The sequence below is a fragment of the Anthonomus grandis genome, chromosome 5, assembly GCF_022605725.1.
Source record: "Anthonomus grandis grandis chromosome 5, icAntGran1.3, whole genome shotgun sequence".
NCBI lineage: Eukaryota > Metazoa > Arthropoda > Insecta > Coleoptera > Curculionidae > Anthonomus > Anthonomus grandis.
The window spans coordinates 25,324,472-25,349,526 of NC_065550.1; the positions used below are offsets into that span (position 1 = coordinate 25,324,472).

Sequence of the window (25,055 nt, forward strand, 5' to 3'; positions counted from 1 at the left end):
AATTTGGAGGTTTAAACTTACAAACGTTAAATAACAGAAAATTTAAATCGCACTGCAATTTAATAGTAATTAGGGCATTTGATACGATTTTATATTGGGCGTGAATGTCCGGGTGGCTCAAAATCAAACTTATCGTCTGCAAAGAAACTTCACCGCTGATGTCAAAACTAGCTACGTCATTTATAAATAAAAAATAAAATAGGCTCTACAACTGAACCTTGATCACAGTCTTTCGGCTTACAAGAAGACGTCTTCATATTAGCCCTTATAAACCGATTACTGTTATTAAGATATGACATGAACCATTCGAGAGGTATTCCTGTGAACCTGAACTAATTAAAGATATTATGATTCATATAGTCGAAAGCCTTGGAGAAATCGCAGCAAATTGTTGCTGTCCTTGCTTAGACAGAAGTATATTTTACTAAAAAGAGAAAACATGCATTCCAAAAGTCGTAAAAATTTCTCAAAATCCAATGGCCTAATTTAACAAAATAATTTCCACATAATGCTAATTAAAAGATACGCATCTAATCAATATATTATAATAAATATAACAAATTATTTTAAGCTTGAAGTGGCCGACCGCCTACTTTCCAATAAAAACAAATCTTTTATTAAGGTAAAAGCACAATATTGGGAAAATCTCTCTAAATAAAAGGATTATATTATATACTTTTTCCATTTAACTTATTAAAAGCTTCAATGTAAAATGTTTTCAGCCAGCTTTTTTCTCCCGAACATCAGATTTATTTCGTCAAGGTTAAAAGCAAATTGCTGTCGACGAATCGACAAAAATATTGTTGAATAAGTCTAAATAGTATGACCGAATAATAGAGATGAAAAACTTATTTTAAAAAGCTAATATAATATGTAACTTCCCTTAATATATGGTAATTTGCCTTAATGTAACATGCAACCTTTTTTATTCAGTTTGAGAAACTATTGATTTTAATGCCTTGGCATTAACTACTAAGACAATTCACTGATGTTATTTGCTTCATTAACCAGGGCAAAAATACGTGATAAAGTAAGATTAAACTTGAGAGACATTGATATAATTAGGAGGAGCTTTATGTTACTGTTAGAAAGGGATTTTCAATTAAATGTTTATCTCATTCACTTCTATTTTAAGGAATTCAGCTTAATTTTATTATTTCTAATGATGTTCTTAAAAGAATCAATTAAAGATTATGAGAAACATGAGACAAATTAAAGCTTCTTTGGGATTCGTTATATCGTTAACGAACTTAAAACCAAACTTTTGTGGTATGGATTTTATCAGTTTTGTATTTTTTTTATAATAACGTAGTTTACTGGAGCCCAAACCATAAAGAGAATTTAAGGTTTGGTTTAATTAGTCATAGATAAAAAGTTTAAGAAAATTGAGCATTCATATAAGATTAACTAGGCAACTCAACCATACCCTCTCTGTAGAGCTTCTATTATTCATTTATTTACATTCAACTAATTATTCATTTAAGAGTAGATTAAAGAGAAGGGGAGCTTACTGGAGGTGGTCAGACACTCCCGAGAGCCCACTGTCTTCGATTATCTTTAAGATCATTTTGTTCTAATTTCCTCACCAATAGTGTTGAGAGATCAATTTGAATTTTTCACTATATCAAACAGATAAATTCTGCTATTTGATGGTTTTCCTTTAATTCACTTAATTATGAGGCTAAAGAATCTGGATACAATCTAGTGGCACTTGGTACGGCTAGTGGCAGTTGGATCTGGATGTAGCAAGAAACCTCAGAATAGCCAAATGAAAGAAGGCATAACTCTCTTAGTTTTTTCTATATTTCCTTAATCTACCTATATAGCTTTAGGTCATTAGCTTAGTCAGTAACAACAAAAATTTTAATGTATAGAAAAAAATTAAAAAAGCAGTGACTTAAATTGTCTTTTAATGTTAGCAGATTTCTAGTTGTAGGTCCTTTAATTAAAAATTGGCTGTCACTAGTTAGTAGGCTGAAAGCTAAAGATATCCCTTATGGCTTAGTAAAGTCAAACAAATGTGGAAAAATTATGTTGATAGAAATTTTTATACTAGAAATAGCCTTGAACAATAGGAATAGATATTAAACAAAGGTGGATTACAGCAGTAGCTAGAGCATCAATGAAAGAGCAGAAAGGTTCAAGCAGAAATAATGATAGAAAAGAAGCAAATATGTTGATTTCATAAATGACCTGATGAGTTTAAATAGAATCCCAAATAATCATTCGAATTATGTGACTCCAGTTGAGGTATAATAGAAATAACTTTATGTAAAAATAAAAATATTTTGTTGCGTGTAATATTATATCAGGAAAACAACTGTAAGAGGATCTAAAAATAAAAGATATAAATTGTCAAGTAGACATTAGGAAGAAGTATAATAGAATCCATATGCAGCTTAGAAAAGTGAAACGGATGCTAAATAAAGACCAAAAGATAAATTAAAGAAGATGATAAGTTGAAAAAATAATCATTATTCAAAAAAAAAAAATAAAAGAAGTGTGAAAATACCAGAAATATAATGTTAGTATGAATCATATAAGATTATTAAATGGTATCTATAAGTTACAGATAAATATGTAGTAAATGTAAAGAAGAGAAAATATAGTAAAATAAAAAAAATAAATACGTAAGCAGGGATGGAAACCTCCATGAACCTAATTATCAGAAATTTTTTAATGAAAATGAAAAAGAATGAAAAGAAGGAATGTTTGCCATTGAACCATTGGAAGAGGAAACCAGATAAGTTGAGTTGAAAGGGGTTATAATATCAGAGTTTAATTAAAATTTAGATTCACCAGTAGCAAAAATACCTAATAACCAAATAATAGAACATATTTCATATACAAAATAGACAGATATTCATATAACTTAAATAAATATTAGTACTAATAACTATCATAACTGTCCAAGAAGAGAGGAATCAAGTCAATTAAGAAGTATTAAATACATAGACAAAAAAAAGAATTTGAATAATTGAAAAACTCAAGAGCTAGATATGTTTAACAGAAGAAGAGAAAAAAGATAAAGAAAAAAATATAAAAGGAAAACAAAGCACTTTAGGTTTAATCATTAGAATCTTCTTATAAAACGTTTTTAAATAGCTTTCTATTTAAAATCAATCGAAATATTTTCTTTATAAATAAGAGAGAGATAGAAATTAATAATTAACTGTAACTAATAAAAAAATAGAAGATTTTAGCAAATTTTAGTTATATATCTAGAAAATTAAATATAGATTACGAAGGATAAAGAAATAGAATTAATTAAGTAAAGAAATACATGCACAGAAAAAAAAATCAGGAAAAAAGTTCGTTTAAGAATTAGAGATATTTGAACAGAATGTGGAAGTTTGCATCTACAGCATTAAAAGAAGAAAAAATCATAAGAGAAGAAAGGAAAAAAGGAAAAACAAATTAAGTTTATTCCTCAGAACCATTTTACAAGAAGTATTACTCTCTATTTTAAAATAATAAAATACATTACACTAGAACAGGTTTGATAATTGGAAATACTGTCGAGCACTTAGAAAATTGAAAGACTTTCAATGTTCTAAGGTCGAGCAAGATATATTAAGTCCAAATAAACAAGAAAGAGACGGAAAATGATAGTTTACTGAGTAAGAATAAAAAAAAATCACATATCAGAAAATTTCAGTGAATTTTTGTAGATTACCAAGAGGTATTGGCATCATCGGGAAGCACTGGTCTAATGCCAGACCAAAGAAGGAGAATTTCTAAGATAAACATATTTCAGTACAAAATCAATACAAGAAATGTTCAAGCCAGTTCTAAACTATTACGTCACTCGCCGAGAGTTCGTAGCTGTTGTCAAAGCAGTGGAACACTTTCACAAGTACCTCTACGAGAGAAAATTCCTACTGAACATGCAGCTTCAAAATGACTCTTTTAGTTTAAAAATTCGGAGGTTCGAGTGGTAACATGGATAGAGAGGCTACAGAAGTTTGACTTTGACACTGAACATCAAGCAGGGAAAATCAATGGAAATGAAGATGCTCTATCGAGAAGCCCCTACCAGAGGACTGCAAATATTGTCAGCGGGCAGAGGAGAAAGATGCTCAGTTGTTAAGAATGATCATCGTCAATGATACTTGGCAAAATGGGGATCTTATAAGAGACCAATAGGAAGATCCCGGTATCCAGAACGATACCTTGGAGTAACAAACACCCTGGGAAAAGTGAGGGAAAGATTTTACTGAGTCAATAGCAAGGCAGACATATGGTTGTGTGTGCAACAAGTAACCCACCGTAGACAAAGCAGAAGGCTTTGATGTGTCAGTACTATGTGGGTCAGTACTAAGTTCCTTTGAAAGGATTGTAACCCGGAAATAAGTAGGTTTTTCGTATAAAATTTAGAAAAAAAACTGAATTGCGCCTCAAGCCAAACTATAAGGACGTATGACCTTTGGGATGCTTAGTGTTCTTTAAAGAAAGAGTTGCTTGCCGAGGATCTAAGAAGCCTAGCAGTTTCAAAACTCATATGCGGACTTGATAATCTGGACTGGAGCCTGATTAGCAGCTTGTTAGAAGTGGTCTTTAGGTCTATAAGTGTGCACTGCCGATATCGACATTCACCTTCTTTGGAATCATTTCGGGATGAAATGAACTTAGGTAGGGGGCAGTGTAACGATATTGGCAATGCCGTCAATGCGACCTGTTCTTCGTAATTCCGGAATGACAAGCGAGCACACCGCACGACATCTCTTAAGACGCATGGGAGGTTAGCGAATCTTCCGGACGTGTTCTATCGAGTATATGAGTCGCGTCGGCACTGGAAAGGCAGTTGACAGTTCAGTGTAGTGCAGGTCGGAATATTGGTGCGATATTTAAATCGGACATAAATCGTAGTAAATAAAGTAGGTAGCCAAGAGAAAAATATATTTAAATAAGTGAAGAAGTACATGGACAATTCTAAACTATCTCTTTTTTTGACGTAATAAAACACATACAGTGACCGCCTAAAGTTCCGCATAAATTCGATAAAAACTAGAGACATGATTTTTTGAGAAAACGCTTGGACCCGTCGATTTTTATTTTAAGCTGCGCATTATTTCTTTAAATGGAATGCTATATTTTTTATTGAATTTATGAAATATAGGCGAAATTCCAAGCACGTTTCGTATAACACACCTTATCTCAAAACTCAACTGTTTCAGAAATATTTACATTTAACTAACAAGAAAGCAAGTAAGTACGTCTATTTACAAATTAAGCTTAAAATGTTATAAACTGTGAAAACTCTTATTAATGTATCAAGTGTTCAAACTGATCCCCATTTACTTCTTGGCAAAAAGCAAGACGATTTACAAACTCATGTAAAACACTATCAATTATTTCGGGTGATATGTCTAATTTCATATCTAATTCTTCTACATTGTTTGGCTTCTCAATATAAACTTTTCTTTTCAGGTACCCCCATAGAAAATAGTCGCAGGGATTAAGGTCTGGTGACCTAGCCAGCCACTTTATTGGCCCTTTTCATCCTATCCATCTTCCTGGGAACACTGTATCCAAGTAATTACGGACATCTCGAAAGAAATGTGGTGGTGCGCCGTCTTGCTGAAACCACAAATTATCTGTCGGGACAGCAGGGTCTTGTTCGTTTAGGTATAGGGCAGCCAAAGCAGGAATAAGATCTTTTTGAAGAAAATTCAAATAGCGTTGTCCTGTTAAGTTTTCTTCGAAAAAGTATGGCCCTATTACTTTATTTTCCACGATACCAGCCCAAACATTAATAGATTTACGGTACTGCGTATGAGCCTCAGTTGCCCAGTGTGGATTTGACACTGACCAGTACCGACAATGTTGCCGATTTACGACACCGTTTAAACAAAAAGTTGCTACATCCAACTTGTAACACAAACTGACGTTTATTATTGCAAATGTTCATCATTTGCTCACAAAATTGGTTTCTTCGATCAGAATCGTCCTCATTTAATTTCTGTATTAGTCTAATTTTATAAGGGTGGTATTCATTTTCTTTTAAGATCCGTCTTACTGACGTTTCGGCTATATTATTATCAACTGAAATTTGTGAAGTTGCATGGCTTGGATTTTCTTCGACGGAGAGCAGAACATTTAATTTTGTTTCTTCGGAAATTTTTGGACGATCTGATTTTGGCAAATCCCTAATATGAGCTGAAGTTATGAATTTGTGCTCTATTCTGCTAACTGTTGACTGAGAAATAGGATGGTTTGGGTATTTGGCATTAAACAGTTTACGTACTTCTTTTTACGTGCGCACTCGATCCCCGTACCCTAGTATCATCAGAATTTCAATTCGTTGGGTTTCCGTTAAATTAGCCATAATTTATTCTGATAAAAACTATTAATTTTCGAACTGACAGTGACAAAATGGAGATTCTTTACAAGTGCAACCATGGAAATACAAACAATTGGCAGTATTTATAACAGTTTTTATAAAGTTTTATCCTCGATTTTACCTTAATTTGTAAACAGACGTACTTATTTGTTTTCTTGTTATTTAAATGTAAATATTTCGGAAAACAGTTGAGTTTTGAAATAAGGTGTGTTATACAAAACTTGCTTGGAATTTCGCCTATATTTCATAAATGCAATCAAAAATATAGCATTGTATTTAAAAAAATGACCGATGACGTAATATCTTTTTGTTCCACTCTGTATACAAAAAATTATGTGAACTAATGCACAACTTAAAATAAAAATCGACGGGTCCAAACGTTTTTTCAAAAAATCATGTCTCTAATTTTCATCGAATTTATGCGGAACTTTAGGCGGTCACTGTATAACGTTTGAAAGTTGAGGCAAGGATATTTCTGAATTAATATAAATGTTTCGTCTATCCACTAAAGAAATTAATTTTTACCAATAATTTCCAAATTGAATTAATTCAAAAAATACTATTCTTGTATATCTTAAGCTTACCAGTAAATCAGCAATCGCCAAATGGATCAACATAGTATTTATCCTCGTAGGCTGCAGTTTCCTCCTCCTCACTAACAACACTAACACAGTAATATTCGCAATAGCAGAAAACACCATGAGTGTACTATAAACCGTAATTGACAGTCTGTGTCCATCGTTGAATTTCATGTTGATCGGCAGATGGTGCTCTGGATCTGATATGTTGGTGGTATCTGACCAGTCCAGGAGGTTTCTGTGGTCCTGGACCGTTTCGATGGCATCGGAGGGGTCTTTTAGTTCTTTCATTTTGATGATAGAGTCTGAAAGATCAATCAATTGTTGTAATATATCACCAGAGGACATATTTCTTGAAAATTTTTGGTTTATATAGAAATTTCCTTAATTATTAAAATTATATGATTTCGGCCAATATTTTTTGTACGCTAAATATAAAAATTGGCGATTTTAAACATCTAACAATATTTAACTGTGTAGTTATGCCATGAGTTAATTTGTGAAGTTAAAGCTTTTTCTGTAATACAAATAGAAAGTTCCTAATGAAATGTTATTACTAAAAGTTTGGTTTTACGTGAAAAACTTAAATGCCGGGAAATCTGAGGGAAAACAACTTTGTCCCAAGTTTCACTTGACATGTTTACAGTTGCTAAGTTTATTATCCACACAAGTATTGATTGAGTTTCTTTAATTTGCCAATAAACTTAATTTTAACGTTTAATAAAGTTTTTAGTCACAAATATAAAATTTAATACAAAAATATAATAAGATAAGTAAATTAATATTTTGCTATATTAAGATTAGATTTTTAACAGATTCTTATTGAGGCTTTGGATATAAGGCATACACATTAATTTTCTTTAGGAAATCCCTGGGTGCTCTAAATAAAATAATTCTTATGAAAATATTGCAATAAGAAAATATTGTGAAAATTCTCGGTCAAAGAGCAATTTTCTCGAGAAATTTAATATTTTGTAATTTTCTTTATCGTTAATTTTCTCAAGTATAAAATATGCATTTCATGCCTTTAATCAAAAAACTAAAAGTTTATGACAATTTATTAATATTTCTAGGAACGCCCTCTATAATTGAGGAGCAACTTTTCAAATCGCATTTTGTCCAAAAAATACTTTTTTGGGTATTGACGAAAAACGATTTTCTTTTAAACCTTGCTATATATTTTTACAACATGGAGTTGTTTTGATAGAAATTAACATAAAAACCCATTAAGTTATCTCAGTTAAATCAATATTTATTAGAACATCTGGAAAAATCGAAAAAAATTTTGGACTTAAAGCGTGTTGATTCGTAACAATGTATAAAATTCATTTTGTTTCGTTCAAAATTGGACATAATGCTGTTTGTTCCAATTTATTCGTTTTACAAAAAACTGGTGTTGGTAGTGAAATTATTCGACTTTAAAGATAAAATGTCAACTAAGCACCAGGAATATGTTTTTTTATTTGTTTTGTTTAATTTCTTCGAAAAATGCAAACTTACAAAATAATACTAATGTTAATAACATACAAAGTCCACTTTAAAAAAAAAATCAAATTTGTTCCTGGTTAGGGTCTTCTGCGAGGCAGTCGCACATGGGATTTTCTTAACCTACATCATCTGCAGGATCTGGAATTTCAGCTTCTGGTTCCGTCGTGGTGTTTAAGGCATGATCAAAAAACAAGAGCGAAGAAAGCGGGACTTTAAATTCCCAGTCTTGTCCAAATCTTGCACAAAGCAGCTTTCGCACATCAGTTTTCCTTTCTTCTTTGATGTTATTTACCAGTAGAATGTTACAGCGATCCTGCATATCCCTTATCAAAGTTTGGCCTCGTTTTGTTATTGCCATTGGGTGCTTCGAAGCGTCGTCAAACATATAGGTGGGCTCAAGTTTTATCTTAATATCAACGTAGCTGTTTTTTATAATTTTTTGTAGAAATATTCTCTTCATGTCACTAATTCCATCAATGTTTTTCAGTATTTCTCTGAGATCTATTCTTAGGGACTTTTTATGTCTCGTTCCAGACATAAAAATGTGGGTTTTTAGGTGCAACATCAGTCACACAAAAAGTGTAAAATGAAATTTGTCTGGAATAGAAAGCCTCGCCAATACTGACTTTGGGAATTGCTTGCACTTGTTGCAAGTCAAACACGTACGTTATACTCGCTTCTGGGATTTGCTTCATCAAAGTATGGAAAGCTTTAGCTCTCTTTTTGTAAATTACGATGTTTGAAATTAAACCTTCTTTGATAACACCATTTTCACAAGACTTAATTTCACTTTTAAGTCTAGCGCAATAGCTACAGGTATCGGAAGCGGGAGAGCTAAACCCTAGATTAAACTTTGTCTCAAAAATTTTTACGAAAAACGTTTTTTTTACTTTCAACTCGTCTTCAACGGTAGTATTACAAAAGTGAAAAAGTCGATTTATGTTCAAAGATGAATGCAAGTAAAGTCGACGGCTTTTATTTCGTGCATAATGACTTTCGCAACCTCGCAAATTTGAAATAAACTCGTACACTTGCTTTCTTTTTGCAGAAAATTTCCGAAGTTTATGATCCCCTCCTCGTTTCTCTACGATCCCGATTCCAGATAAAATTCCGTCAGCAATTTCTCTTCAATCCGTGTTTAGTCTTCGCTGACCGACCCCAAAAAACTTGGAGCATACAGGTAGTCTTTGTTTTTCTGTAGATATCAAGAAATATTTAACTGCAACGCGATGTGGCTTGTTTTTTCTCACCTCACCACGAACTCGGCTGCGTTTTGGTTGAGCAACATCCATTAAAAAGGACAGTCTTTTATCTTGCTCCTTTCCATCTGGTTTATAAAAAACCTTTCTCTTTGCTTTTGCTAGGATGCTTCTTGAAATACTGAGACAGTTAAATTTTCTTTTTCTGTGGAGGCAGGGTGGTTGAAAATTAAGCAACAAAGGGTCAGGGTCTTGATATCTATAAAAAATAAGTATAGGTGTGAATATTTTTTATTGTAACAAACGAGCAATACTTCCCTCTTCTAATAATCCATTTCCCTTTTTGTCTTTTGTCGTTGCATTTTCCTTGAACCTTCATTATAGTTGCCCACAATAACACTGTTATCGAGGTTTTCCATTAGAACGCACTTTAGGACCTACACTTTCTAGTTCCTAAATATTTTATTTAAAGAATGTAACTGGACAATATACACCTGTTCCACTGCAGAAACTTACTGAATTACAGGTTACAAAAAACAAAACTAACACAACACTAGCTTTATATATCAGCTGTTTTGTTCGAGACAGCGCCTTTTAGTGGCGAAATACATCTGTGGACAAAATGCATTTTGATGTGAACCCTATACTTTGCACGTCGATTACACACACAGTGACATAATGCCGTTTGAAACGTTTCATTTTTACAGGATTGTAGAACATAATAATTAATTTGCAAATCCGCTTTAAGCTCAATTTTGTCCAATTTGGACAAAATGCGTTTTGAAAAGTTGCTCCTCAATTATGTTGTCTACGGCCCACACTCTGTATAATGTTTCGAATGTATTATATAAATTTTTAATGCATAAATAAATCATAAAAACACTTTGAAAATGTGATTCTATAAATAAAACAAGTTTAATTTAAATTTAATCTATAATGTTGTCATTGTTCTTTTTTTCAGAAAACATCAATTTTATACAAAAAATATATTTTTTTTTACATTTTTTAAATAAAACAAATTTGTCCTTTTGTAAATATTGTTTATATAGGCGCTTTTTCGTGTATGACTGATTGGGCTTTATTGTACAATTTGTCAAATTATACAATAGAGTAAAATCCTCCAACAAATCTGGTATATGAAAAAATGTATTTCGTTAGTATTGTTGATGCGGTGTTTTAAGCTATTGTCTAGTAAAAACTCAATTTTGTGTATGTTAGACTTCGTTTTAGTTATTGATTTTGGTGTCAAAATGTAGTGCAACGAATGCAATTGTGCCACCTTTGAGATAAATGTTTTGTCGATACTTAAAATCATCAAAAATAATTATCACAATTAACTGTACGTATGAAAAGGGGAATTAGTATGAAAGCATTTATACATTTTAATCCTATTGGGTAGACATTCATATATTATACATATCGTATTCTCTAATAAAAGCTTTGTATAATAGTGGAGCGGATTTTAACACTATTTCAGCGAAATATTATACAGGGTGTTCACTTAAGGATGCACATACATTATCTATACCTTAAGAACCCTTGATCGCAGCTAATAAGGAAAAAAAATATTCTTAACAAAAATGTTTGTAACTTTACAAGATGGCAATTTAAAATTTCACAATAATTCCAGAACTAAAATATGAGTTTGATAACGTTATTGGAAAGCTGAGTAAATTTCCTATGAATTTGACTTAAGCCAAATTTCGATTTAATCAATAATAAGGATGGGAGAAGCAAACTAATCTTGTCATATTTAAATCGCTATATCTTATACACTTCTTAGCAAATTTTAATGACCAAGGTGTTATATAAAAGATAATTTTCATCTCTTTTAACGAAATTTTGCAGTAACATAAGTTAGCTTAAGGAAAGAAGTTAGATGGCGCTGTTCACTATTGTTAAAGTTTTCCTGAAAACTTTCTAAAATTTTGAATAGATCGGTATGCCCTGGATGGAATAAAAATGAGTTGATTAAAATAAAAATAAGTAATAAGAAAATTTTAGTTTAAATTTGAGAATTTAATAAGTATGTATATTTTAATACATTTTTTACAAATACATATATAAGAAAGATAATTAAAAAAATTTAATACCAAAGTAAAGAAATCTTAAGAACTTAACAGAGATAAAATAACTGTATTAAAAAAAATATTTCGAATAAAAAAATACCTATAAATTTCGACAAATTATAATTTTTTAATTTTAATTAGCATCAATATTAAACGAAATTTTATATAATAATAAAATTAATATTATTAGCAAAAAACAATGTTTAAAATTAAATGCGTTCTAGGAGCAAACAATTTTATATGGTACCTAAATTTTTATGTTTATTTAAAAAAAAATTTAATTAGCTTAAAAAAGTATAAATTATAAAAATATGATAAAAATTAAAAAAATTAATAAATTAAAGAATAATTTTAAAGTAACAGAAATTAAGGAACATCAAAATGAAAAACATTCCTTTAACTAGAAATACTATTTTAAAATAACTCAAAAATAGAAATATCTCAAAAGAAGTTTTTTTTATTTAACTATTCAAATTTTTAAATTAAAAGAAAAATAAGACTAATTTGATTAATTCATTTTTCTCCTAAAATCAACCAAGAATCTCTTATAAAAATCTTCATAGAAAAGTTAAAGAATAATAAAAAAAGTAATGCAAAAAAGTTTATTTTAAGTAAAGATACAAATCTTAGAATAAAACCCAATTAAATAAATTTAGTTTAAAAATCAAAAGACATAAAAAATATTTGAAAACGACTTAAATAAAAGAGAAATAAAAAACTTTATTATTTTTTTTTTATTTTCATCTTAGAATAATATTACAAAATATTTCTCTCTGAAAATATCCCTATGAGACATATAGACTTTCAATGTTCTAAAATTTTAAAAATATTTAAATTTAAAAAAAATATTATTAAAGAAAATTTTAGAAAGAGATCAATGTAATTTTTTTTTAAATTTTAGACTTAAAAAATATAAGATATATAAATACTATATAAAGTTAAAAATTTAATTAGGTTAAAAAAATTCCAGAAAGCGATTAAAAATGAATTTTAGCTCGAAGTACAAATCCTAATAATAAGCCTAAAGTAACAGAAGTGTTCAAGTTCAAAAGGTAATTACTAAAGGCCACTTATCAAAGCTAACAAGATTTAAAGTTTATGATTTAATACTTGAATTACTAAGAAAATTTAACACGCCTCGTTCTTGTGATGGAATAACCCCAAATTCATTAATTAATTAAAACCACTTATTTAATATCGAAAATAAATTTTTGTCCATGCGGGTATGGACAACTCACAAACCTTGAATAAATTATATCGCATTTTAGAGCAATCTCTGATCAGCATAATTTACACATGGTGATAAATTTTATTGAAACATTTATTATTGTGTGGGTGTCCTGTTGATTTGACATTAGTGGATTCCAGTCAATAATTGCTTAATCAACAGCAGATAAGAATAGATTAAACGAATATTAATTATTTACTGTTTACGATGAATTCATGTTTGATGATTAAAAGAAAACTAATTTTGAGATAAGCTCGGTTATTAAAATACATAAACATTTATAAGTGTATGAGGATATGAAAGTATTTATTGAATCGTGTATAATATTTTATTAAATACATATTAAAAAAATATATTTTAGCGCAACCTTCCAAAATATGAAGAATTTCATCTAGAATTATTGAAACTACTTCAAATGTACGAGTATTATTAAATAATTTTGGCATATATATGATAATAATAATAATAATAATAAGACGTTTATTAGCCACCAATACAAAAAAAGCATAATTACAGAAGGTAATATGATTATATACATGGAATTGAATATAAGAATATTAAACAAAGAGAGCATATTAAAAACAATAGGATATATAAAGAATTTAGTTAACACAAGTAAGGCAACTAAAAAGCCATGCATTCAGACTTCCAGAAAAGAAGGAAACAACTTCCTGGATTCTGTTAAGGCTTATAATAGAAAAAGTGAGAGAAAAAAAAAACAATTCTTATAGACAAACTAAAAAAAAACACAAATAGGTAGGCATATACTTATGAGGGGAAAAAGCAGTAGGGGAAAAATGGATGAAACGGAATGAAAAAATTCTTCTTTTTTCTTCTGTTTTTTTTTTAAACAGTTAATTTTTGAATAATAAATGTTAATAGAATATTTTACGTTGCATTCAGTTAGTTAGCATGTGCGTAGTATTTTAATAAAGAAAGGCATTCAAGAAAAATTAAGTTTGATTTAAAAGAAGAAGCTTGGTTTTTAATTTAAAAGTTTTTTCAGTGACAGTCAAATTAATTATTTTGAACTTATTAATCAAATTTGGTACGACATAAGAAAAGGATCGCTTAAAGAGTTCTTTGCTATGGCTAGGAATTGTTAAAAGATTTTTACGTCTTATATTAAGATTATGCACATCAGTACGATAGGTAAGCTTTTCAAGTAAATAAGGCGGAGTTTTTGATTTAAGAACTTTGTAAGAAAAACATAAAATATGCAATATTCGTCTATTGTGCATATTTAGCCAACCTGCTTCTTTTAATTTATAAGAAATATGTTGCCGTCTTCTTATACCAAATATAAGTCTTAAGCAAGAGTTTTGAAGTTTTTGAATTCTACCTGAGTCGGAGTTATCGAGACATGGTCCATAAATTGTGTCGCAAAAATTTAACGGTGATAGTACTAAAGCATCACAGAGCAGTTTTTTGATACTTGAGCTTAAAAAATGTCTTTGACGATATATTGTTTTTAAGGCAGAATATCCATTTTTTAGTTTAAGGGTAACATGTTCTTTGAATTTAAGTTTATAGTCCATTACTAGTCCAAGATTTTTTGCAGAGTTTTTAAAACTTATTATATTGTTATTAAGGTGTACATTTAAATTATTTAAAATATTAGTTCGATGATTGTCACTACAAAAAAGAATAGCTGCTGATTTAGTGGGGTTAATTTTTAGAAGTAATTTTTGAGTTTCTACATTTAAGGTATTTAAATCCTCATTTATATATTGATTAGCTTGGACAACATTAGTGTGATGAAATGAATAAAATAGCTGGGTGTCATCTGCATAGCAATGGTGCTTACAGTGTAAAATTTTTTTAGTAATTTGTGAAGTATAAAGAGTATAAAACAAAGGACCAAGAATGCTACCTTGGGGTACCCCAGAGGTAACATCCAGTGCATTTGATTTATTGTTATTAAGCACTACTCTTTGTTTTCGATTAAACAAGAAAGAAGACACCAATGCCAACGCAGACTCAGCAAAACCCATATATTCTAATATAGCCAGTAATATTCTGTGATTTACCATGTCAAATATATTATATATCACAAAAATTACATAATAAAGACATTGACCTCTTACAAATTAAGATAAAACGATGTTATTTACTCTAATTATTTTCTTTAATTTAAATTTTTACTTCTTCTTCTTTTTCATATGCTTTCTTCTTTCGGAGGTTATATCAGGATGACTCAATAATACACGGATGTGCTTTTTAAGACTCATCTATTAAAACTAAAACTCGATATATTTTCTCAGCCTGTTTCTAAACAAAATTATAGAACTAAAAGTCTTTCATCAGCACATCAATACGATTCCATGAAACCCATCTTAAGTACCGAAATTAATAACCAGCCTAGCTTTCAATAAATATCGGGTTACCACTTGAGGACCGTGGGTCGGTGTCGGGCCATATTTTACTTTGCCTGACAGTTGATTTCAATTATGTATTTGTTTTTTTTTACCACTGATTGTCTTACCATATTCTTACATTCTTTTTATTGGAACCATTTTACCCATCAATTTATAAATAAGTAGACTAAAATGCATGAAATATTAATCGGCGATAATCAGTGAGAATCGGTAATATTAGCGAATGCGCTCGGCTTAATTCAGCCCGAATTTCGTTTTATGATATACATAGATAATCCTGGGTTGTCACAAGTCATATAACTTTCATTTCAAGTTTATAGGGATTTCAAATAGTTTCTTTAGGTATTTTATCGTCGTTTTTCTATTTTTTGTGAGAACTTTGTAAGCACGCTGCACGTCCTATTTTTCTTCTACTTATTATTTCCTCTTATATTTAACGTTTATTTACAATTTTATTCTTGCTATTTCTTTCTTATACATTATTTACAACAATCTGAGTGATTTTCTTAATTATTTTGGCCTTATAATTCAAATCCTCTTTGAAGTTTCCATTCATTATCTCACTCTAGTATTTTCTAGGTTCATAACAATGCTCACAAATTGGCGAAGGCGTTCACTTTAACTTAAAGAAATATGTCTTTCAGTCTCTTCCACAAAATTTCTTATTTGGATACTTCAGAAACATTGTTTTGACGTTTAATACTAAGTTTTAGTTCCTAGAACTTCTTGATTGGAGTAAGCTCAAAAAAAATAAAAAAGTAGAACTTGATACTTTTCAATGTAATAATGTTGTAGATACTTGAGAGACTTATTGAGACAAAAGCAGAGGAACATTTTCGCAAATTTTTAACCCAATCAAAATTCAAAACTCCGCCTTAAAAAATGAAATTTAGTTGTACCAAATATTCTTAATCAACATATACTTAATAAATTGCCATAGCACGGCAATTCCTAATGCAATCCTTTATTTTCAATACAACTCACAGATGGAAAAACTCAACTATCATCATCAAAGATACAAGCCAAGTTCTCACAGAAAAAGAATGAGTAGCTTTATTTCACATTTTTAAGGCAAACAATTTTAAGGACAACATACATCTAATATCCAGTATCTTAAATACAAAAATCTGATCCATTCTTCTCAAAGGGACCAACATACAAAATTGACGAAACTGTGTGTTTTTTTCCTTTCGTCAATTCAGTATCTTAAAGCTTGAATTTCCAAAGAATGAATAGTGCCATGGATGGAATGGCGTATCCTATATGCTACCTGAATCCAGACAATCAAAAACTACTTAGACGATAACTTCTTTCCAATCCAAGGTCCTCCACATGATGCAGCAGGTGTTTTCTAGCATTTTCTTTAAGATTCAAAATAATGCTCACAAATTGGTGAAGGCACTCACTTTAAAATAGAAAAGTGGTCATTAAGGATACATCATAACCTAATGCAAGTTTTCTCTTTTGTATAATGTGGAAACATGGTTGTTTACCAATGTTACCAATGGTTGTTTACCAATGTAACCAAATGTTAAAAAACTTAGTCTTAATTTGTAAAGTGTATCATGTGCGCTTCGACAGACAGGAAGGACAGTCCTCTTGGAGAGGAACCGGGAATGAGCAATAAAACTGTTGCTCGTATTTGGAAAAAATATGGGTACCTACAAATGTTTCAAGAATTAAAAAATTTAGGAAATATTTCCTGAAGACCAGTGGCGAAGAATGGAATTTTGTGAAACCATGATGGAAAAGGCAAATGAAAACGAATATTTTTTTTTAATATTTTGTTTTCTGATGAATCTTCTTTTCCATTATATAACAAAAATAATCCTTCCATTGTTCGTTATTGGTCTCAAGAAAATGAGCACAGAAAATTTCAGTTTCGTACCCAGTATCCTCAGAAATTGAATGTTTGGGCAGGTATTTTGGGCGACAATGTTATAGGGCCATTTTTTATTGATCGCACTTTAAACGCCCAAAAAGACATTGAGTTTCTGCAAAACCAAGTTCTTCCTGCCATTCAAATCCTACCTGATGTAGACCTGAGATCAGTTTATTTTCAGCAAGATGGCTGTCCTGCTCATAACGCGTCTAGGGTAAAAGAATTTTTAACAAATACTTTTCCTAACCGCCTTATTAGTGGGACTGGCGATATTAAATGGCCTCCTAGATCTCCAGATTTGTCTCCAAATGACTTTTATCTGTGGGGTTACCTTAAGCAGACCATTTACAAGCATGAATTTAGTAGGCCAACAAATTTAGAGGAGTTGCGAAATAAAATTGTCGAAGGTGCCAATTCCGTTTTACCTTTTGGAAACTCTTTTGGAGGTGCGAAATAGCTTTTACGATAGGTTAAGTTTTTATTTAGCGAAAGAAGGCGGTTTATTTGAGCCTTTTATTTAAAAAATTATATGTTGTTAAGTTTGATTATTAGAGTTTTACTTCTGATTTTTTTATTATATTTTTATCAGAGTTGATATTTTATTTTTTATTAGAATAATGCTTTAATTTTCATTATGCAAAACACAACATATTAAACATTTTAAGATTACAATTCTATCCGGGTTTTACACATTGTCATGTCTGTAAAACCCGCATTAGAATAAATATGTCAAGAATGCCTGGATTTTCGCGTAATATTTTGGGACATTTTGTCGCTAAACGACACAGCTCTCACGAAAGTCAGATGTTTACTAATCCCATCCTCGGGCCGGCCGAGGCGGTGCCCTGTCGCAAGCACTCGTACACGTGCGACATTGAAAAACTTCGCCTCTATGCGGTTTCCTATAAGTAACGAACAAAAACACGATCTGTATGTATAATTAATGATAAAAATTAGTACAAAGTTTTAGTTCGTGAAATCTCTCATAGACGTTTTTAGCAAAAATGGAGGTGGCCACTAAATTTTAAAGACATTCAGTGAGTTTAATTTCCTAAAAAGTAGCAGTTGACACTTTTTAATGTATTTATGTCGTAGATAATTATATAACTCAAGAAATGTAGCAAAAGATTTGACATTAGGAAATATTTTCAAAATTGCAAATTTTTAGAGCAAACACGTTTAAGGACAACACTAAGAAAATTGTGCATGATAGGATAATATAAATGTAACGTCAAAAGTCTTAGCCAGATGAAATCTAATTTTCCAAGAATGCTATTTGTAGAAAACTGGCTGATATGACGAATTATATATCATGCCACCTTAAACCAAGATATCCAAATATTCCTTAGACCATAATTTCTTTCCTATACATGGTTCTGCACGGAATCACCAGGTGTCTTCTATTTTTCCATTGGATGGAAGGTTCAAATCCACAACGCAGAAAGCCATAATATATTCGCTTTAAAAAAAAACAATCTGCTGTTTTTTCTTTCAAATTAAGTATTCTAATTTAACCGTGACTTATATCCTTTTCATAATTTCCATTCAGACTGTCTAATTATATTCTTCATAACAATGCTCACAAATTGGTGAACCACCCTCTTTAATATAGAAAATTGGGTCATTTAGGATGCATCAGGTTATAATTTGATATACAGGGTGGCCCATCGAAAACGTACCGCAAGGCATTACAGGGTGGGAAAAAACTTCAAAATTCAAAAATACGTCAAGTATGTTTGTCAGGAAGACAACTTTAGATATAAAGACCATATATATATCATAAAATTTATTGAGAGAGTAAGGCTGAACCCAGAGGGAATATAGAACACATCTTTAAGTCGAAATACTAATTTAATCATTTCAAGTAAACAAACGATAAGAATGCGAGAAACAATTTTTCGTCTTTTAAATGAATTTCCCGTTTTTCCGGTAAATTCTTTAGGCATAATTAGTGAATAAAAATATCTGGTTCCTTTCTTCACGTTTAAATTAGGTTAAGTAGGTTTGCAGATACCTGTTTTGTGGTTAAAGTATTTAAAAATTATTGAACCTTTAAATTTATTATCAATTATGGTGTACTCAATTGCAGAGTAGAGAGTATTGAGTTTTTTTTTAAACAATGAGTGTGAAATTAGGTCGCGGATTAATTTAATCAACGGCATCCTAAGAAACACCTCTCTGGAAAAATTGTTCGGAAAATGGTTGCAAAGTTCTGCGAAACAGGTTCAGTTCATAACAAAATTATTGAAAATGCAGGGTTTCATGAAGCTATGGATTGCAGTATTGGGGGAACTTGCAATGGTTAGTACGCTAAGTGCAAGACACTTGGCCATTGCAACGGGTGTGTCTCGAATAAGTATCCAAAGGGTATTGAAGAACTACAAGTGCCATTCCTATAAAATTCGCTTAGTGCAAGAATTAAATGAAGACGACTTTGATCGTCACTTGCAGTTTTGCGAAGTTATGAGTGAACGAGCGTTAAACAATGATAATTTCATATTTAATGTATGTTTTTGGAACGACTGTTCTTTCTTCCTAAATGGTTTAGTGAATCGCCACAATTGCCTTTATTGGGCTGACAGCAATCCAAGGATTTTACACGAAACACACACACAACACCCCCAGAAGTTAAATGTATAAACTGATATTTTTGAAAATTCCATTGTGGGCCCTTTGTTCCTCCTTGGAAATTTAACAGGCGATATGTACTTAGATTTATTACAAAATGCCATTGACCCAGCTCTAATAAATATCATAGAAAAGGACCGCGCATACAATGAACAGGAATTAGTTTTTCAATAAGACGGAGCTCCTCCATATTTCTTACTAAATGTACGCAACTATTTAAATGACAGATTTCCAGAATGCTGGATAGGACGAAGGGGCACAATTGAATGGCCACCTCGGTCACCCGACGTAAGTCCTTTAAATTTTTTCTTGTAAGAACACATAAAATTCGTAGTTTACAAAACTCCACCTGCTACATAAGAAGAGTTGCGAAGAAGAATTATTAACGTATGTCGCGAAGTGACACCGCAAATGGTTCTAAACGTTCGGCATCGGTTTGAAGATAATTTGTATCACTGTATGAACGTTGGCGGACAGCACTTCGAGCATTTACTTGATTAACATGGTAAGCATTAAATCGCTTTTTGCATTTTTCGTCACATATTATTGTTTAAAATTCAAGGGCCCATATTTCTTGAACGAGAGACTCGATTTTTAAAAAATAAGCAGCGTTGTATAGGGAATGGTAAGACCTTTTTAAACAGGTATCACTTGATCCCCCGTCCTATTTGAAAAAAATTAGAGGATGTCACCCCCGCTTAGGGGGTTGAGTTTTTTAAAATGGTTTTTATGTCAAAAGTTGTCCCCCTGACAAAAATACTTGACGTATTCTTGGATTTTGCCGAAAAGTTTTTTCTTACTCTGTAATGCCTTGCGGTACGTTTTCGATGGGCCACCCTGTATACAAGATTTCTCGCGAATAATATTGGCGCTTTTATAGACATTTTTCAGCAATCATGTGAATGACCAGCAAATTTCCTTAGTGAGTAGCTTATCCCAATTTCTGCTAAGGAAAAATGGAACTAAAGAAGAAGAATATGATACTGCCTATTGTTATAATGTCGTAGAACCTAGAAAAAATTTGTAACTTACAAGTAAGCATATAGAACTACTTAGCCCAATCAAAACTATTAAAAAAATATCTGATACAAGAGTGGTGACTGAAGGGCTTATTATCACCCATCATAAGATCGTATATATTCATATTTTAAAAGTGATTTTTGTCATAAGTGATATCAGTGATATCCAAATAATTCTTGCAAGATAATTTCTTTACTATCCAGAGCATCATCAACATCATTTAAATATTTGATTTTCCGATCATGGAAGATTCGAATGATCTACGTCAAGCCCAAAATATCAAGTCATATATCATGACTTGAATGAACTCAGAGTGACTCAGGTAATGTCCTCAAAAAACGCTTTTCTCAATGCCATTGTAATACAAATGTTCTGTAAGATTGTTTAAGAGTTTAAAATCAAGTGTAGGCCTAATATCAGATTTTCTGACAATGGCTGTTCTTTTGGGTAGTCGTAAAAACGTTAAATATTAGATTTATTTAAAGAATTTTACCATTATCTTTTCGTAATGTTATCACTTTCATAGCTGTAACACGACAAACTCTGGGAAAATAGATCAGATGATTAAGCTTCTTTACTAAATAGTAATCTATTTTCTGGCTCTTCATAACAAGGTTCACCGATGAAAGAAACTTAAAAAAAAATCTTGTGAAATACTACATGTAGTATCCTTAAGCTGGAATTGCCTAAAAATGGATACTAAATCATGAATTTTAAATCATGATAGTCAAAGAGTCCATGGATGGTAACTTTGCAAGCAATCGTTAGTGCATCGCACACACATTTTACTTATCGCTAGTAAATAGATCTTAGCTGCATGATAATATCACATGAGACCAATGATCTGTAGAGACTAAAGAAATGAAAAAATCCTTTTAATATGACATTGATGACAAATATTACTTAATAATTGAGGTTAGATTGACAATTACTATTTAATGCAATGCAAGATAATATAAAGAGTCATATCGATTGATTGAAGTTCATTTGAATCTGAAAGACCCTTAAACTTTCATTCCAACCACGCGTGTGCATATGCGAGGTTTAAAAACAGTTTGACCTTCGTTGCAGTCGGAGTTAAACTGATTCCGGGTATTTTTTAAGGGTTTTTGCATATACATGAACATCCATGCAAATGTACTAAAGATAGTAAATGGGTTTGTGAATTTTGACTAATAAAAGAAATATAACGAACAAACACGGTAAATAAGAAACAGCTGATTTCAAGTTGGCATGAACTGTTTCTGAAATTATATTTACCAGTAAAGATCAAACATTTTTAAAATTTCTATTGATCTTTGATTCATCAAACAACGTCCTGCGTAATAACCAATATTTCCTAATAAATAATAATGATAATAACCTTAATAAATACAAGTAATTTGTTATGAAGTAAATTTTTTTATGCCTTAAGTAATGTACCTACCAAAATCCAGAAGAATAGTATCCTAAAATCGCATTTGAGAAAGAAAACACAAAACCAAATCTCGCGGATAATAATTCCAGATCCCGGTCACACTAACTGATCTTCGTGTGTTGCATATGTTTGGCGAAAGTTTATCGTCGGTTTATCAGTGACCAATGTTCACTTAAGTAAACAAAGTAATAAATAATATGTGAATGTTAATTTTTTTCCTTGAGATTGCAAGAAATCCGTCTGCGAGTAAAATTGATAGTACATTTAAGAGATATTAAATTAATTATAGATCCAGGAACTTCCAGTTGTTTTGTATTTGAGGAGTAATTCCAGAGGAAGGATGCTGAAGAAATATGAAGCAATAACTTATGGCTATGAAGAAAACGTTTTTCAAGGACACCAATATGTTCCTGCTTTATGCTAGTCATGATAGAAATAAACCTACTCCAAAAAACTGTTTTTCTTAAATTTCTTTCTACATTTTAATCGCCAGTTTTAACATTTTGTTTATTTACTAACAAGAATTAGCTTTTTCAGTAATTACTTCAGTAAGAACATTTTTTTACGTTAGTTTTGAAACGTTTCAACAATGTGTAAATGTTAATTTTTCTTTGTAATTTGAGGAAATTAATATTCGAGTCATTGATTATGCATTTCGGTTTTCCAATTACTGGGAATTATTTAATTAGTTATATATCTAAAAACATAAATTTTTTTCTCTTTTAAGAGTAATTAAACAATGTTAACGAAAAAAATAATCCATTAATTCTAGATATGAAGGAAAACTGGAATCAACTATATTGTTCATAATAGAAATAAAGTTGCTGACCATCAAATTCTTAAGTAATCTCAAAAAATTTCAAAATCAGTGTAATTTTCAGCAATTTCTAAAATAGAAGTTGCAATTGCTAGTAAAATCTTAGTAGAATTTGCTAACCTTATGTTCTCAATAATTACTCTAATAAGATTATTTCCATGAATCTTAGATATGTATTTGTTGGATTGTATATTGATTATACAGCATACCAGAGAGTGAAAGACACATTTTTTTCAATAGAATTTAGTGAATTTTTACTAGTTTAACCATCTTATCCAAGAATAATTCAATAAGACCATCACTTTATATTAACATACAATTTTTTCAGTATAGGGATCTTTAATAGTCTGAAAATTTCCAAACGAGAACTAAATTAAAATGTCAATTTTTATTCAGATTTCTTACTGTTCATAATAAAAATAAACTGCTGATTGTCATATCTAAAATTGTCAAGTAAAGAAATCTTAAATTGAGTCTAATTTTCAAAATTTTGTATATAGAAGTTGCTAGTAAAGCTTCAGAAGAATTTAGTCTACTTACTTTTTAAAGAATTATGACTTTCATACCTAGATTATTTTGAATATGTTTTTGTTGAGTAAGCTAATTAGACTTATCCAAAATACCAGAAAACTAAAGATAAATTTTCTTTAATAGAAGTTAGTGAAGCTTCAGAAGATTTAGTTTATTCACTTTATCAAAAAGGCCAATAACACCATAGGATGGAGTCTGAAAGCTTCCAAAAAAAATCAAATAAAAATGTACAAGTTTCTTCAGATTTCAAGAAATTCATCTCCGATTAAAATTAATAATACATTTAGTTCATCTATATTGTGGGATTTAAGTATTTACTCATAGTGGGAGCTATTCAATTATTTATATATTCACAAACTCGAATTTGTTTTCTCTTTTAAGAGTAATTTAAAAATGTTGACGAAAGAATACGCTCTAAGCTCTGGATATGAAGAAAAATTTGAGCCTTTAAACCTGCTAAATATGGTGGGAATACGGCTAGTAACCGTCGTTACATCATCTTCCAGGTTAAGAACTTGGCTCATAGATAAAAGAACTCTACAGTTTGTATCAATAAGAAGAGAAGCAAAGGCGTTTACTGCTTATTCCTACCAAAAAGCGAGAAAATTAGTTTAACCCTTTCGGCATCAATGGGACAAATAAATCCCAACATAAATTTCATAACATCTGCTCGGCGCTATCTGTCCCGTTTTTAATGGAAATTGTCATTAGCGGGTATTTTAAGGTTTTAACAATTTTTCGACAGGCAGCGACACGCTTTTTGGAGGTCATTCTGATTGTAAACGCCGAAAAGCGAGCACGTTGTTGGTTTTTGACACTGTTTTTTTACAAATTTGATACGGTTTTTTCACTGTTTTTTTACAAATTTGATACGGAACAAGTTTTAGTGTGGTTTTTGAAACACTCTGCAATCTGTTTAGGTAAGTTCAGCATATATAATAGCAAAGTATTTTAATGTTTTTTTTTGGTTTTTGCATTTTGGGTGTAATATTTGGCTATGGGATATATGTGTCCCAATGGGTTTTCTGATAGGGTGATTTATATCCCAATGGTATTTTACAGTATGTCAAAAAAGAAGTTGACTAGGGCAGAGCTTCAAGATCTTGCTGACAATTTAGAAGAGTTGTCATCCGGAGAAGAGGTGCAATCCCCATATGAAGACTCTTCCTCAGAAGAAGACCCATTCCATAATAGTGAAGAGTCCGACGAGTTGTATCAGCCCTCGGATACTTCGGACAAAGATAGTGAAGACATTGAAAGTGATGCAAACGAGAACCTAACCCAACCCAACGACGGCGTTATATCTGCTGAAAATTCAGATCAAGAGGCTGAAACTCCTGTTACAACTGGTAATATAATTTGGTCATTACCTACAAATACCTATGTCCCAAGACTTAGCAAGCATTCCAAATGAAAGTTAATGTATCATACATCCTTCAATTGCTGCAAATGCCTCCCCGCTGGACATATTCACTAA

At 31.0% G+C, this 25,055-nt stretch overlaps 1 protein-coding gene across 1 annotated transcript in view; it reads right to left on the reverse strand.

Moving 5' to 3' along the window:
• LOC126735915 (adipokinetic hormone/corazonin-related peptide receptor variant I) overlaps positions 1 to 22,379 on the reverse strand; it is a 100,529-nt gene extending 78,150 nt beyond the window's left edge. Inside the window, exons 1-2 of the mRNA XM_050440038.1 lie at positions 22,240 to 22,379; positions 6,928 to 7,226 (exon numbers count right to left, since the gene is read on the reverse strand). Coding sequence (XP_050295995.1) covers positions 6,928 to 7,212 — 285 coding nt within the window. The 5' untranslated portion in view covers positions 7,213 to 7,226; positions 22,240 to 22,379. The remainder of the gene's footprint in view (positions 1 to 6,927; positions 7,227 to 22,239) is intronic.
• Positions 22,380 to 25,055: the final 2,676 nt, after the last annotated feature.